At 37.6% G+C, this 16680-nt stretch overlaps 1 protein-coding gene across 1 annotated transcript in view; it reads right to left on the bottom strand.

Annotated features, from left to right (window-relative positions):
* Positions 1–15357, bottom strand: part of LOC139114447 (low-density lipoprotein receptor-related protein 2-like) — a 50265-nt gene extending 34908 nt beyond the window's left edge. The window contains exons 1-12 of the mRNA XM_070676191.1: positions 15046–15357; positions 13822–13962; positions 11641–11763; positions 10874–10990; positions 7844–7960; positions 5652–5768; positions 4145–4261; positions 3560–3685; positions 2875–2994; positions 2053–2166; positions 1117–1248; positions 408–530 (exon numbers count right to left, since the gene is read on the bottom strand). Coding sequence (XP_070532292.1) covers positions 408–530; positions 1117–1248; positions 2053–2166; positions 2875–2994; positions 3560–3685; positions 4145–4261; positions 5652–5768; positions 7844–7960; positions 10874–10990; positions 11641–11763; positions 13822–13962; positions 15046–15163 — 1465 coding nt within the window. The 5' untranslated portion in view covers positions 15164–15357. The remainder of the gene's footprint in view (positions 1–407; positions 531–1116; positions 1249–2052; positions 2167–2874; positions 2995–3559; positions 3686–4144; positions 4262–5651; positions 5769–7843; positions 7961–10873; positions 10991–11640; positions 11764–13821; positions 13963–15045) is intronic.
* Positions 15358–16680: the final 1323 nt, after the last annotated feature.

The following is a 16680-nucleotide window of genomic DNA, read 5'->3' on the forward strand; positions in this document are numbered from 1 at the left end:
ATATATATATATATATATATATATATATATATATATATATATATATATATATATATATATATATATATATATATATATATATATAGCCTATTGGGATTATTCTGATCAGAAGGAATCACCACTTTTCTAGAAATACACCATATATATATATATATATATATATATATATATATATATATATATATATATATATATATATATATATATATATATTATATATATATATATATATTATATAATATATATATACCTATATATATATATATAGCCTATCGGGATTATATTCTAATCAGAAGGAATCACCACTTTTCTAGAAATACACCAGAATCTTCACATGGCTTGACAGGAACTCAGGGTTCCCCCAGCATATGACCTGCAATATTTTTTAACACTGTCCACGTATATACCTTCACAAGCTTCATTGTTGGGAGTCAGTCGTAAGCCAGGGGTGCAGTCACAGTGGTAGGACGTCATGGTGTCCACACAGATATGGCTACAGCCGCCATTGTTGACCGCACACTCATTCACTCCTATGGATGATGAGAGGAAAGCATCACAACAGATAATTGAAGAACGCATTCACTAGGACTGAGCATCAAAAAAGTTTACAAACAGGAAGATCACAAAGACCTTGCCGTCTGTTTTGACTGCATGAACAGAAATATTCAATATTATGTATGCAATACAACAATGTCTTCATATACAGCATTTCTTTTCAAAAGTATTTTGTCATAACTTGTTCACTTTTAGCGGTGATGGAAATAATAAATATATATATATATATATATATATATATATATATATATATATATATATATATATATATATATATATATATAATTTATAATTTTTTTTTCATCAAAAACATCGAAGATTTAAGAATAGAGGATACATGTCGTGACACCTGACCTTTTATTACAAATTCTGTGACCTATTTTTATTGAGATTTCTGGTCTGCTGTGTTTGTTATACTGCTTGTTTGTGTTGTTGAAAGGAAAGTTTTCAGGTAAGGATGATGAAGAAGAATTTCATTTCTTTCATTAATTATTGTTGAAGATGGATTCAACTAATCATGTATGCTGTGCCTTTCCAAATGTACTCTGATTTGCATCTCACCGCATTTTTCTGCTTCATCACTTTTGTCTCCGCAGTCATCGACGCCATCACAGACTAGAGAGCTGTTGATGCAGTGGCCGTCATTGGCACATTGGAATTCAGTTGCAAAACATCCAATCTGGCTAACATCATCTGTTACAATTGACAGAAGGTAAAATGGTGAGAAAATCTTGACAATAGTTTGTACCCATAACCTACTCGGCTGTTTTTGAAGTGAATATTTATCAAACTCAGCCAGTCACACACCCCATCCTGCCATGAAATACACCTCAATTCAATGAAAAGTCCCATATAAAAAGACAAGCTGGTCATTACTTCTATTAACCAAAACAATTATTTGAAAATTCATAATGAGATTCACAAGAACATTATTTACAACTATGTTGATGTTAAGGCTGGTGGATTCTGACAGAGGGCAAGTATTTTTTTCAGGGTTACTTGCCCAGGGTCCAGTGAGTCTGAAAAGGATTTTGTTCTACCCTGGCCTGGTTCAAAAAAGTGACAATAAATATGAACATGTTAGGCATATATAAAGGTGCAATTTGTACAAAATTGTTTTTGTGCTCATCTCCACTCGAGTAATTGTGGTGCACCACTTATTCATATGCAGATTAGTAAACACAACACTCTTTTTAATAGTATGCTAATAAATTACATTCATAAGTGTTAGATTTACTATTGTACATATGAATAAGTGCAATGGTTTACTAATTTGCATCAAAAGAGAAGGATTGTGATGAGTGCTGGAGTATAAGCACAACCAGAATATGGGGTCATGTGGCCAAGAGTGGCATTATACCTAGCTAAAAGAAAGGATACATCCATTTTAGTAACTTTCATTTTAAATTTTAAATCAAGTCTTTTATTGGCAATAATATTGACAGGCACTTGTACTTCACAGTAATTATGAAATTAGTGAATCACATAGACACTTACTGCATATTTCATCTGAGCCATCAGTACAGTCAAGAACTCCATCACACACTTGCAGATGTGAAATGCAAAGGCCATAGCCACAGCTGTGTTGCTCAGGACGGCATTCAACAGAGCCTGCAATGTCAGATAAGAAATCATTCTGTTTGTGTACGTCCGTTTGACAGAATTGCACGGTACAATTTTCTTTACAGAAAGTAAGTCTCGGCAGAGAATTATATGAGCATGCTCTATATCATTGCGGGAAACCTCCATTAACTTAGGAATACCCGACTTCCCTAGAGGATCAATTTCACAGACCTGCCTTTCCTACAATGGCACTACAATGGCACCAGCTGGATTAGATAAACATAACAATGGAACATTCACACCTTGGGGATTAAAAGTCTTCTGTTTGTCACCCGAGTTGGTAAGGCAAGAACTCGGGTTTCAGGTACCATGCAAGTTAATACAGCCTTCCCCTAATGTTCAGAATGATTTAACTCTTTGAGTGCTGTGCTTTTTCCCACCAAAATTTTAGTGCAACATTTTAAAATTTTTATAAATTGTTCTGTAAATTTTTGATAATTTTGGACCAAATAGACATCACATTTCATTAACTACATTTTTTATCAAAATTGTGGCAAAAAAACTTGACTGGGGTATATTTTATAAAGGTTACAAATATTGACTAGGGTGCTTAAAGGGCTAATTATGCCCACTTACCAACAAACACTACAGGTGCTTTGTGTATCATCACCCATCATACATGATTGAACCAAGACCATGAAATTCAATGAATGAAAAGTCTGCAGACAGAACAGAAAAAAGTCTTTATACACTCACTACATTCGGTTTCATCCAGTCCATCAAAGCAGTCCTCTTCTCCATCACACACCCACTTCTGAGGTATACAGAGATCGCCACAGGAAAACATCCCAGGAGCACATGTCGCATTTGTTGTACCTATAGAAAAACATCCAAGCAAAAGATAAAAATATTCCAAGTTTCACATAAATCTTTAAAAACGTTTTTATCATGACAATGAACACAAACACCTCGATCAAATCAATTTTTGCCACTTACAACTTACACCTGCACAATGTAGACATACATATGTGTGTGCTGTTAACTGTTCAGTCTTCACAAGCCAATGTGAAGACTGCTTCATAATAAAATAAGTACAAAATAAACACACACGTATATCCAATCTTCTCTCAAATAAGTCTTCATGATTTAACTGCCAGCCATTTTGATCATCACAGTGTATGTATAATCAAACTGTATTTCCTAAACATTTCATCAATACTTCAGCCAGTTGGATATTCATGTAAAACACTAGATGCACCCTCTACAGTTGGCTTTCAATGAATATAATGCATGAATGCACACTACATATATATGTGACATGGTGATTATATGTTATGAATATTCATTTTTCATTAATATCTACAGTATCATATGCATATTCATGAAACATCTTCACCTGCACCTTAATACACAACAGCATGAAAATCTTGAGGAGACTCACCATTACAATGAAACTCATCGGATCCATCGGTACAGTCAATATCATAATCACACAACCAGATAACCGGTACACAGAGTTGATCTGACAAGCAGTAAAATTCTGTCTCGTCGCAAGAATGTACAGCTTCTGAAATAAACAGAAAATAATTGTAGTTAGTTGATATAAAGCATATGATGATATCTTTTCAAACACAATGAAAAAAACAATGATTTCATCCAATCATATTTTTACCGGTAACCTCACCATTTTGATCAATTGCCAAAAGATACAAGGTCTTCCCCATCAATGCCATTATTTGTTGGATGACAGCAAAATTTGTATTGATGATATCTATTATTTTGAATTAGTTTCTGCCTGTTAAAAAAAAATTAAGCTAAGTTTAATTGTACAAAACTGTCAAAAATTACAGAAAGGTAAATGGCATGCAGCACCGACTCCAAACATACTTAATTAAGTACAAGACACTTACAAATAAAAACACTTTGGTATGGCAAAGGCAATGACCAAAGTAAAGTTCACTGGTGCTTCTAAAGCCCAATTAGGAGGACAGAACGATTGACTTTTTGATATTTATTTCACTCTTACCACAGTCATGTTCATCACTGCTGTCCATACAGTCCAGATCTTGATCACACACCCAGTCTGATAAAATGCACTGACCGCTCTCACACTGGAACTGGCTCTCCTTACAGACGACCGGTTCTGTAATACGACAAGTGCACTGGGCTGTAAATCAAGCTTGCCATGGCAAACACCAATCACAAGAACACACACTATTTGACCAATCACAAATATCCACTCCTGCCTACACACTTTCACTTGGTTAATCCACATGTCTGTTTGTTTTTGGAAGGGCACATTGCCAAGCAGAACAGAGTATCCTCCATTTTGAATGGGCTAATCCTTTACTTATTGATGAATTAAGGAAATACCAAAAGGATTCAGATTTCCCTTAGACAGTTGGTAGGGGATAACCTATTATTATCCACAAAAACACCGACGTTATTGGGGGGATTTTCAGCAAATCCACAATAATGAGATTCAGAAACTATTACAATCAGATATGGAGTTGCCGGCTACAGCCCATGATGTCATAGAAATACAAGCAAGTTATGTAAGTTTTGAAACTTGCTCAGCAAATCTAATCCCTGTCAAAATATGTAACTTGCAGGTTTTTGCTCAAGATGCCCTTTTCATATTTCCAGTGAGGAGTCTAAATAGGCAACAGGAATCTCTTTTGGAAATTTCACATCTTTATAAGAATTTTTTTCAGATTTGAGCAAACTTTCACTGCCATTGAAAAAAACTGTAGTTGAGAATTTTCAAAACAGGCATGATATACAGCCATCTTTTTAAACGTGATGTCAACACTTCTGGTGGAAGACAAAATTGACCGACATTAAAACGTTGAAGTATGCTACATGTAACAATACCAAGACCAATAAACAACACGGCAAAAACAGCACAAAATTTGACGGACAATGTTTTGAAGGTCGCCAGCATCAGCTGTGTTGGACACATTGATTCCCTGAGTATCACTTTAGTCAGATAAAGTTGCTCTTTTTCAAACCTTTTTCATGTATCTGTGTGACATGAAAAGTAGTTTGCATTGACTTCTTGAAACATGCTGAAATACCGGGCAACTGTGCACAACATCAACTCTGCTTGCAGCCAGACAAGATAAAACATTCAGCTAAACTTTTTACCGTCTGTACCAAAAATTCAAGTTCTGTGCACAGCTCTCACAATTGTCTAGAGGTTAGAAATGAAACCATCCGTTTGCATTCAACAAAAGGCTAATTTCTTACACTGTTGCAGTTGTGTATCGTCATCATTTCATACACTGAGTGACTTTACGAGAGTATTCCATGTTTTCTTGATATCACAAAAAGATCAAAGAAGAGTGACCTTGTCCTTTTGAACCCAAGTCATCTAGCTCTTCATTAGCCATATTAGTTTCCAATTTACCAGCTGGAGACAGGAGTAGAACAAGTACAAACAACAGACAAACAGAGAGTACAAACAACAGACCCACTGAATTACAAATCCTTGGTAGGAAATCAAAAACAAGTTTCAGAATAAAAGTACGTACTGCAGTCTGCCTCATCGCTTCCATCTTCACAATCTGATTCAGTATCACAGCGCCAAAGCATTGGGATGCAAAGATTACCACATAAGAACTGATCATCCTTGCATCTCTCTGCAAAATCTGAAAACAAAACAAAGGATGTAGATGTAAATACATGTACTAGGATGCCTGCAGATAGTAAATAGGAAAACATTGAGAACTCTGATATGAGAATTGATTTCACTCAGATCAGTTGATTCAGGCATTACCACCTTAGCCATGGATCAGTAAGTTTTAACCCTTTTACCACCATAGTTTGACCCATGCCCATTGTTATCAATGGTGAGTGTGGATCTGCTTACAGGGCATTGGGGTGAACAGGTTAAACTGGATGATTAAGAGTTACAGAGAACTACTCAACTAGATTTTAAGTCCACCATAGTTGCGCTGACAGTGGATCCTTACAACTGTTAAATACAGGGGTTTCAAAAAAGTTTGAAGTAGAGAGCCCAAACTACAAAGTAAGTGGCTGCAAATGGCCAAACCATGAAGCGGTCAGGGGGTGGGGGCACTGGGGGGTGACCTCCTTCCGGCCAAAGGCCAAAAAGATGGAAAAATTCACTATAAATAGCATTTATATATTTGTATGTATGCATTTCATTATGGATTTTACCCCGTCAGACAGTTGCAAAAGTAACTTTTTTCCATGGGAAAGCCCCTGCACAAATCTGACACAACCTTGATAGCATTTTCAGGAGTATAGCATATTCAACCGTTTCTAAACAACATACTATCCCATTAATATACTTGAACTCAAATGAACATTCCCCACTGTGATGAATTGACTTACGACTGCTAAAAGTAGCTGAAAGATTTAGTATTCGGCGGTTTAATGTATTATTGATTCCCTTACATTGTGGCAATGTTTATTTGTCATAGGGAAGTAGGTGAGAGTAGGAAAAATCCATTTTGTCGAGAGGTCACTGTGACAAAACAAATCATCTGTTTGCATTCTGCAAAGGGGTAATTTTTGACACTTTTGCAGTTATGTACTGCTGTCATTTTGTACACTGACTAAGCAAGCAGTATTCGATGTTTTCTTGATATCACAACAAGGTCAAAAGAGGGAGAAATACTTTTATCAGGAAATTGAGAATTTGATGATTTTTTAATTTAAGCATGAAAGTAGGCCGCTGGGATGTATGTTTATTTCACTATCTCTATCTCCATGGTCTCAAGGTAGTGTGCGCCTCGAAAGTGAAAGTATAAACTTTTGCTCAAGCTTTCCTAAATGAATCTTTCAACTTTCTCTTTCAAAATTAAGAATGTCACCGTGTTTTTTTGGTAATAGAGAAGGAAACCACCCAAGATTTCCCGATATTTGAAATTCAAAATGGGTGCCATCCCTGTGTTAATTCTGTGAAGAAAAATAAAATTTTGGATTTTCAAAAAAAGTAAGACTGTGAAAAGTTTTCTTACACTAAGAGCTTTAAAATGAGTCCCTACAAGTGGTGGATCAGAAAAGAATTCAAAAAATTTGAAAGGCCGAATATCTGTCCTTGAGGTGCGTTCTACCTAAGCCTTTCAAGCCTGAATTCTACATGGAAGGGTCATCCAGGTGAGTTACCAGAAAGTCAGGCCTGAAAGGGTCTTAACCCTTTGAACCCGGCTCGGACATAAATGTCCGATGACGTCATAGAGTACCAGGGGGTCAGGGTGCAAAGGGTTAAACACATACGGTAAGTACAAATACAACTTCTTTTGTTGGCTTTATGGTGATTGAAAAATAAGACAGATGATCATACAATATGGATTACCTGCCATGAGATTTGCAACAATATTTGGGAAAAGAACTCCATATACCCAAAACACAGCCACGAAATAGGGTATATAAAATAGGTTATACAGCAGCCCTGGCAGATGCCAAACACAAAACCCTTTTAGTGCTGTAATTTTTCCTACCAAAATTCTAGTGCATCATTTTACCAATTTTTAACAATTTTCTGTAATTTTTTGGTAAATTTTTGATCAATTTGACAATACTCTTCATTGGCTACAGTTTTGAACAAAATTTTGGAAAAAATATTGAAATAATTGTTTGCATGTGAAAAATAATTGTCTGGGTCATATTTTACACTGTACACAAAATGTGGCCTTGGCACTCAAAGGTCTAAACATCAATATATTTTTTACTTGCAACATATATGATAACATACCACAGTCTTCTTCGTCTTCACCATTGGTACAGTCTTTCTGTCCATCACATTTCCAGACAGTTGGTATACACTGGCCATTCCCACAGTCCATTTTGTCTTCATCACAGGGTCCTGTAGCTGTAAACAATGATTTATGAACAAATGTTACAAGCCAACCTTGTAACAAGAATTCAGAGGGCGCCCTCTGGAGGCAAGAACAATGATTCGATCAAGGGAGGATTAAAGGTATACAGTCAGCTGTAATCTAAATTTGCCCATATATGGTCAAAGGGGCATTCCTTGGTATTCAAAATGCTCATGTGAGGGCGCTGTTTTTAAAAAGCCACCGCTTAAAATCTGTGATTTGTTAGATTTTCTCTGTCCATATGGTAAGTATGGTACAATTGGAACAGGTGACAGTATACCTTTAATTCAGCCTCATACGGGCTTCCCTGTAGGACTAACTTAGATTGTCACAGAAATACAAAAACACAACTTTTGATCATTTAGGAGGGGAGGGGAGGGTATTTCAAGCTAAATAACTAGTGAACATTACTGTCACAGTGATATTGGTGACTGCAAGAATTTGTCACACGGATAAAGCGTAAATGATGTGAGCGAATTTCTCTGGGTACCAATAGCTGTAACTGTATTGTAAGCATGTCAACAATTCACTTGTGTAACTTTCAAGACTTCAGTTACATACATTGCAAATGATGAATTACAAAAATCAGGGTGTTATTTTTGTGAGATTTGAGATTTGAGCATAGTTGAAATAATGTTGTTGCTGAATCTCTGTCAATATCAGATTAAATAACATAGATGTAAACACTTTCAACCTAGTACCTGCATGGTATCATGGGATGATGACATTACAGAGTGCCTCTGACAACTCTACCAACATACTGTATGAGATCAAAACACAAAAATGGATACAATATCTTGAACGTTTCGCACTTTGAAGCACACATCAAATGGTTGTGTTGTATATCAAAGATAAATTTTTTCTCTCGACTTCATCAAATTTACAGGTGAAATTCTCCTGGAGTTGATTTATACCTACGATGTATGTTACAACTATTCTTGTAGTTTACGACCTCTCCTTGGTTTCTGTGTGCACTATGCTCTCTCACAAACCTACGTCTAGTGATCTGTACAAGATTTTCGCCAGAACAATTACATCGCTTGCAACCCCTTGAAGTCAATCATGAAGTTTGTCCCTCTAGTAATTGGCTACATATGCTGTAGGAGTTTCTTCATAAATGTTTATTGTGCCCAAATAGCACACAGCTCAATCTCAAGTTCAGTAAACTGGAATTTAACACATGGTATTAGCAAACTCCTATGAAATTCAGAAGCAATGTAATATGGATTGTTTATCAGCATATTTTTTTTCATGTTTCATGTTCAAGAAAGCAACACATAAAATAACTAATACATGAGCATATTCAGGGGATTTCAGTAATCATCTGGTTGTAGACCAACTGAGGCGTCAGGGAAACCATCCAGCTGGTTATGCGTTATCACAGTTCAAACTAGTCTCTTGACTTCTCCTCAGTTATAGTGTGTGCTTGGAGGGAGCATTATAGTGTATAACTTATCCGAGGAGAGGTCTTGAACTATTTTTTCTCACTGTTACGACATAGTTACTGACAAGAGAGACAATAAAATTGCTTACGCTGACAACTGTGAGGTCTACCAATGTCAACAAATTACACAAGATCTGTTTTTACTCTGCATGTGTGCAGTCAAAGCAACCAAATGGGAACATGCTCAGTTGTTTAATAAAATGTTGAAAGCGACAAAGTTGCCCTTTTTGACCTTGTTGTGACATCAAGAAAACATGGAATACTTGCATAAAGTCACTCAGTGTACAAAATGACAACAGTACATAACTGCAACAGTGTCAAAAATTACCCTTTTGCTAAATGCAAACAGATGATTTTGCTTGTGACCTTCTAGACAAAGTGGTTGTTCTAATTCCGACTCCCTTTCCTGTGACAAATAAACATTGTCACAATGTAAGGGAAAGATGCTGTCCTTTACAAGCATTCAGTGTATTGCAGGGTGGTGGACTGTGGGGGATGTGCGGGGGGTGGGGGTCATCTGAAATTGGAAAACTGCAAAGGGGGGGGCACTTGATTCTTAAAAATTTCCATCTTATCAAAAAGCCCTGTTTCAGTGTACAAAACATTCCAGGAAATAAAGGTGATTCTTTGTATTATTATTACTCCTTGGTGGATCTGTATTAAAGAAAGACAAATTTAGCAGGGTTGTATTTTATAATGGAGACAAAAGTCTACTTTTGCATTTAAAAGGTCAAAGTTATCAGAGCATTGATACATTGAATGTACAAATTCCTACAGCTTCCTTGAGATGGAAGACAAATGAGTTGACTTTTTCTAGGTCAGTGAAATTACAACAAGTAACTTGCAACAGTTTCTCATGTCTTTTATATTTCCTGTAAAAGTGGTTCATTTTCAATGAGTAAGTGAAAATTTCAGCTGTTTGCTAGTGCTGAGCAGTACTGCAAACTATTTAAAGCAGCCTGAATGTGATTTAGTTTGTTTTATTCAAATGTGATTTACAGAATACCTTCACGGCAACACCATCTTCAAAACCATAGTTTCACGTAAACCAAAGAGATAAAAGATTTAAAAATGACTAAAGTCACAACTTAGAATTTAAAGATGTCCAGAAAATTGTATAAAACAATTGAAAAGAACTGATGAAGAAGGGGGCAAGTGACAGGAAATTGACTGCACACATTACTCTACTGTACTGGTCAGTCAAAGCCTAGCACAAGCAATGTACAAACTTAATTCCTTGACACCCTTATTTTGACCAATCACTACATTTTTTTTTATTGCAAACAATCTCCTTCACCAATCACTAGATTTTTTTTCTTTTATTGCAAACAATCTCCTTCACAACATGTCCATTACACTGTCTTTTGGTTCAAAACCAGCCGTTCCCAAATTACCACGTCCGAATACATATATTTTTACATAGGGGTTAGGAAAGGTCAAAGTTGAAAGGGGATTAACATACCACAGCCCCATTCATCAGAGCCATCTAAACAGTTGTCTTCACCATTGCATCTCTGGTCTGTAGAAATGCAACCGCCTCTCACACATGAGAATGAACCCGATGTGCAATTGTGATTACCTGCAAAGAGAATGTGTACAGAAACAGCAAACATACTTCATTACTGATCTGGATTAAAAACAAGTCTCCTCATAGTTACACTACAGATATTGACCATTTACACTGAATTGTTGCTTTTAGAAGAAGTCCGATGACAATCACAAGTAGAAAATTAAAAGAAAGACATCAGTGACAGAAATTTTTACAGGAATTTCAGATGTCATGCATAGTTAATGTCATAAGAGTTCATCCTGTCATTTCCAGGATTCAAATAAATTTGCTCGGAATTTTCCTGGACTTTGTCATTGTGCTCTACAATAGGTTTAACCTGGAATTTGAATAGACCCACATGAAAACGAAATCATGCAGAAACACAGATTGAACTGTTGTGTGCTCTTGTACACACGTTAACTAACATTTATTTGTTTGTACCACTGTGAGAAGGTGTCTTCAGCGCCCGTTTTTTCCAAAGAAAACCCTACTCATAGTATGAGTGTAAAATTTTATTGTAGAGTAGGCCTATTGTAGAAACCTTTTCACTAGTGAACTCACCCTGATTCAATGTTGGTAAACGATGTCAACCTATTTATGTTACAGACTGTTTACAGAAAATGCTTGAACAATAACACAAACAAGATATTCCATTTCAGCAGTGAAGGCACAATACTCACTGAAGCAATCAATTTCATCAGTCATGTCATCACAATCAACTTCACCATCACACCTCCACTCAAGTTTAACACACTGTCCATTGCCACAAGGAAATTCTTCCACAGTGCAACGACGGCTCATTCCTGGAAAAAAAGTATAAAGCTGTACGTCAAGATTGTCCACACTCATTTTAATTTCCAAAGTTACACAGAAAAGGGAAACTTTTCAACCGTGGTTTTTCTCTGTCATCGTATGAATTGGACACAGTGAACAATAGGAAGGGGTAAATCTGACATGTTAAAACTACTTCTCTAACATAAAATCACATAACTGAAGCAGGCAGAAAGATGGCCACTTTGCCATGAACAAACTTTGAAAACACAGCCCGGGAATCATCTGAAAGCCTCTGATTAGAGTCGCTATGATAATCATTCCACAATGCTTAACTCTTTCGTCTGATCTGGTTTGTTAACACATGATGGGGTGATGAGGTCAGTAAAAGTTTACGGAGCATGTTTACCTGGTTGACACTTTTGATACTAGCTACATTTTAATGTATGTCTACAAATGAAAAGAAATACAGAATAGCTAGGCGGTAAGGAAATTAAGGAAATATGTAGGTCGACATTTCCTGGAATTGAGCCTTGTTATTAAAGGGGCAGTCTTCAATCCCTGGTTCTCGCATTAGTGGTTGTTGACATTGACTATTTATGTGATTTTGGTCCTCTGTTCTCCTTTGAAATTTGTGCACAGTTAGTCAATTTGCTCAGAAATAAAACTGATAAAAAACCTGCCCCTTTAAGTATTCAAGGTTGACATAGCCTGTACATTTGATTACAGGCCTCTGATCATCACTGATGCAGCTGTGTGATTTGCAGGCTGGATGCACTGCAGTGCAGGAGCAACAAAAGGTCTGGCTGTGAATCCATAGCTGCATTGGTGGTTTTCCGGTTGGGTATTCAGTCTTACACCGTGGTGGCAACAAAAAACGTCAAAGTCAAAATCAACACATCAGGGCAGAAAACCAGTCAGAAAACTGCCGGCACAGCTATGCATGGACCCACAGCTACAAAAGGCAGGCCAGGCGTTGATACACAGATACTCTACTGCTTTTTAGCAAGAGTTCCTTTATGCCCATCCCTGGAATTGCAGATTTTCCTTGGAAGAAGGACATCAAATACAACTGTTGGAGGGGTACAGAATTAAGGTAAAATTAGCGTTAGTTTTAGGTTAGCATACTTTTACAAAAGTGTTGTATATCCTACCTATCTAACAAAAAACTTTCCTAGTTTTGTAAGGACACTATGTGATATTGTATATCTTCCATTTGATTAAATGATTTGTAAATAATAATGCTGAAAGAGTTCAATCGTTGGGCCCGATAATTAAAACACGCTAATAGTTTAAATCGTTTAATTTGCACAAATATAGAAGTGTATCGGGACTCATTCATGATGTATTATAATTGAACAGTCCCTAGCCCTGCGTACGATGCTGTGTGTTCCGCTACAGCTAATAGCCCCGTGAGCGGGGCTATTAGCTGTAGCGGAACACACAGCATCGTACGCAGGGCTAAACAGTCCCGTGCTGTGAAGTTCAGTTCTGCACAGCCACAGCACATGCACAGTGGCTGGTGTACCCATCAGTGGCTCACCATCATCAAGCTACTAGTGTACCGTGTAACTTTTGTCAACAGAGATGACAATTCGCCGAATGTACAACATCTATGGAATATTTCACCTTTCCGGTATAAATGATGGCTGGACGTCGCGCATGTACTCCATGGAAGCTACGTCAATTCAGCTCAGCTGACCCCACGCCATTAAAGTTCAAATCGAGGTTAACCTCGTTCTCGCACCCGAGTTTCGGATGCAGGATGCTAGGATCTAGGATGGTGCATCCATCAGCCGTCACACCGGTAAATCAGATGTTGAGCCTTGAGGGGTGTGGTCAGTCTAGAGGTGCGGTACAGATAATGATGGAAATGGAGTATCTAACGCTAAGGGTGGATGTGAATAGGTTTGCAAGTTACATGTATCTCCCCTCTATTTCAAGAATGTGGGCCGTTATTGAAACATTCACCTTTACAAAAAAAGCAATTTGAAAATAAAAATTAATACAATCGAAACTAGAGATAACATATATCCTGACGGTTTCTCTGACTTGATGTAAACATGTAAAGCCGCAGTGAAGTTTCTTACCGCAGTCATTTTCATCGGACCAATCGCCGCAGTCGTTATCGCCGTCACATCTCCACCTGTGCGGAACACAACCATCCGTTCCCAGACATTCGAATTCAAATTCACGACAAGACGAGCCGACTCTCTCGCCAGGTTTTTGTTCTGATTATGGAGAAAACAAGAGGTGGTTAAAGTATGCGTTCGTTTATATTACGTGAATTTCACGACAAGACATTAGCAAAGTCACTTATGGCGTTTCCATACTATATCACGTGTTCGATCAAAGTTACTCGTAAAAAATGCCAAATACGCAGTAAACACCAAAGCGTGGTTTGGAAGGTCAGCATGTCTAAAATATGGCAAATTAAAAAGGTGCTGATACGGGACTTGATCATCAAAGATTGAGTAAATCGCCGTGTTGGTTTTTGTTTTGTTTTTTTGTTTTGTTTTATTTTGTTTTCCTTGAACAAATAATTCTGTAACACTTTGCAGAACTGGTGAAAATAGTCAATCGTGCCTTCTCAGTTTTGGTCTTTCATTGCGTTGTCTACACCCTCACATGCGACGCAGTTAAAGTGCTTTGCCCCTTGCAAAAAAAAGCGCGCGCTTTTTGCACTATGTACAGCGTTACGACGATTTAGCGAGCGAAAGACAAACGAGTCACGAATCACGGCATGCGGCAGTCGCCAATCGATTATATCATAACTCTGATCACGGACTATGTAAATTGCACGAACTGCTTATCAGAGTGTCAGAGTGTTATGTTTAATTAGCAAATGCGAAACTACCGAACTGTTTTCATATCAACTGATCATGATGTAGAACAGACATGTTTTTGCCTGACCTGGAACTTGCAGGCCGACGAAACGTCAATGGCATTGCGTTCATAACCCTTGGCGCGCTAATACAGTATCAGGCTGGCTGAGCTTAGCGACGCCATGCATGATCGATCGAGGTTACTCTGCCGCATGTACCGTGTGCTTCTTGTAACCTCTACCAGTACGAGGCGAGCATAATTTTTACAAGAAACCCAAAGTCTAACGGTTCTTTACCAATGAACCGATATTGCGGTTGGAGAATCCCTATTTATTTCAGTCCAAAAAATCGTCGGTAACAGTGTTTAGTAACACACATCGCGGAAGGCGAAGCATAATAGTAAATATCATTATTAAAGTATGAAAATTTATAAAATATGCTCAGGGTTATTTTTATATTAAAAGAATGAAGAAAACGGCGAGAACTTACCTGGTACTGTTTGTACAATTTCAAGACGTAACAGGAATACCGACAGGTAGATAAAAAGTATTTTGCCGAATGTAACCCTATTCTTGAGTTCGGCTGCTAGTCTATACATCGCCGACATGTAGCGTTTCACCTTGCTCTGTGAAATGTTGAAAATAATGACTTGTGGCCTTTCAAAAAACTGAGACAAACTTTGGCAGAAAGGTGGACGTCCCGTGGTACCCTCTTCACCGGCAACTTTCAAAGGTAATATGCAGCACAGCTCGCCGGTGCAAGCGGCGGCAGTTCAGTTCAAGCTAGCGCGTAGCAGGCTGTCTCGCCAGTTCCAGAAACAATGTAACAAGTGCGCGGTCGCACCTGTAAGAAATATTAAATATCAGTCGTGACGTCACTTACATCAGCTGGCTGCAGTGGCTTGCCAGCGGCAGTGTACGTGTACGATACCTCCCGGCAGTGACGCGCCTCTGCACTCATATTCATATTATTTCACGGACACAGGAGCGGAGTAGAGGTCGAGAAGACGTCGATGGGTAAAGACGTGTCAGAGGGATTGAAAGGAATGATTCGCTATACTCATATATTTGGGAGGGAACTGAAGCGATCGAAAACCCTCCCAAAGATTTCGCTACACTTTCAGTATGCTTTATATAAGCTTACTAAGGCTGACTTATTATAAACCTTTTAACAAAATTTTCTTATTTCACTGCATGTTCATGATGTGAGGCCATTTGCTATATTGTAATACTAGTTGAGTCGATCCGAAATTTCGCAAAATTCATTCTTATAGAAATATAGTAAGCAACCATTTGCAACTCTTACTGAAAAGAAGTGAATGAATTAATAGCTCATAAATGGAATTCTGGATCCTAAATAATTTCACGTGAAGCAAGCACCATTTATACCACATTATTTTAGCGCCTCTCAAACCTGTGTCGCCGTTTTCGTTCACAAATGTTTTGTGTGAACCGATATTTGGAGAGAAACGACCAAGGTTACACGATGGAATACAACTGGCGAATCAGGTTTTAAAAATAAAGGGAAAAAACCAACAATGTGAGATTGAATCTCAATTTTGATCTATAAATAATCGACGCGGACATCACTCGACGAAAGGAAACGTGAACGGAAACGAGAGTTCACGCTGACCGCCAATGAGCAAATGGTACAGACACATCATCGCTAAAGTCACTAAGTGTACAAAATCATGATGGTACATAACTGCAAGAGAGTCAAAAATTACCCTTTCGCTGAATGCAAACGCATGATTTTGTTTTTAATCTCGAAATTGAGTTTTCCTGTTCTGACCTACTTTCCTATGACAAATAAACAGTGCTGCGATGTGAGAAAGAGCTGCTTTCTTTATCTATATGAAAGGCACAAGCAATCAAGATTTCATAGCAAACAGCTTGCATGAGGACCAAACTTTTAGGAAGTGTATGTTCAGCTGTACACGGTGACAGCTGTAGTGACTTAATTTTTGGTACAGACCCTAAAATGAATTAATCTTGTCTGGCTGCAAGCAGAGTCGAGGCTGTGCACAGTTGACCTGTATTTCAGTGTGTTTCAAGAAGTCAAACAATGCGAACTACTTTTCATATCACAAAAATTCATACAAAAGGGTAAAAAGAGGCGACTTTG

The sequence above is a fragment of the Ptychodera flava genome, chromosome 16, assembly GCF_041260155.1.
Source record: "Ptychodera flava strain L36383 chromosome 16, AS_Pfla_20210202, whole genome shotgun sequence".
Classification (NCBI taxonomy): Eukaryota; Metazoa; Hemichordata; class Enteropneusta; family Ptychoderidae; genus Ptychodera; species Ptychodera flava.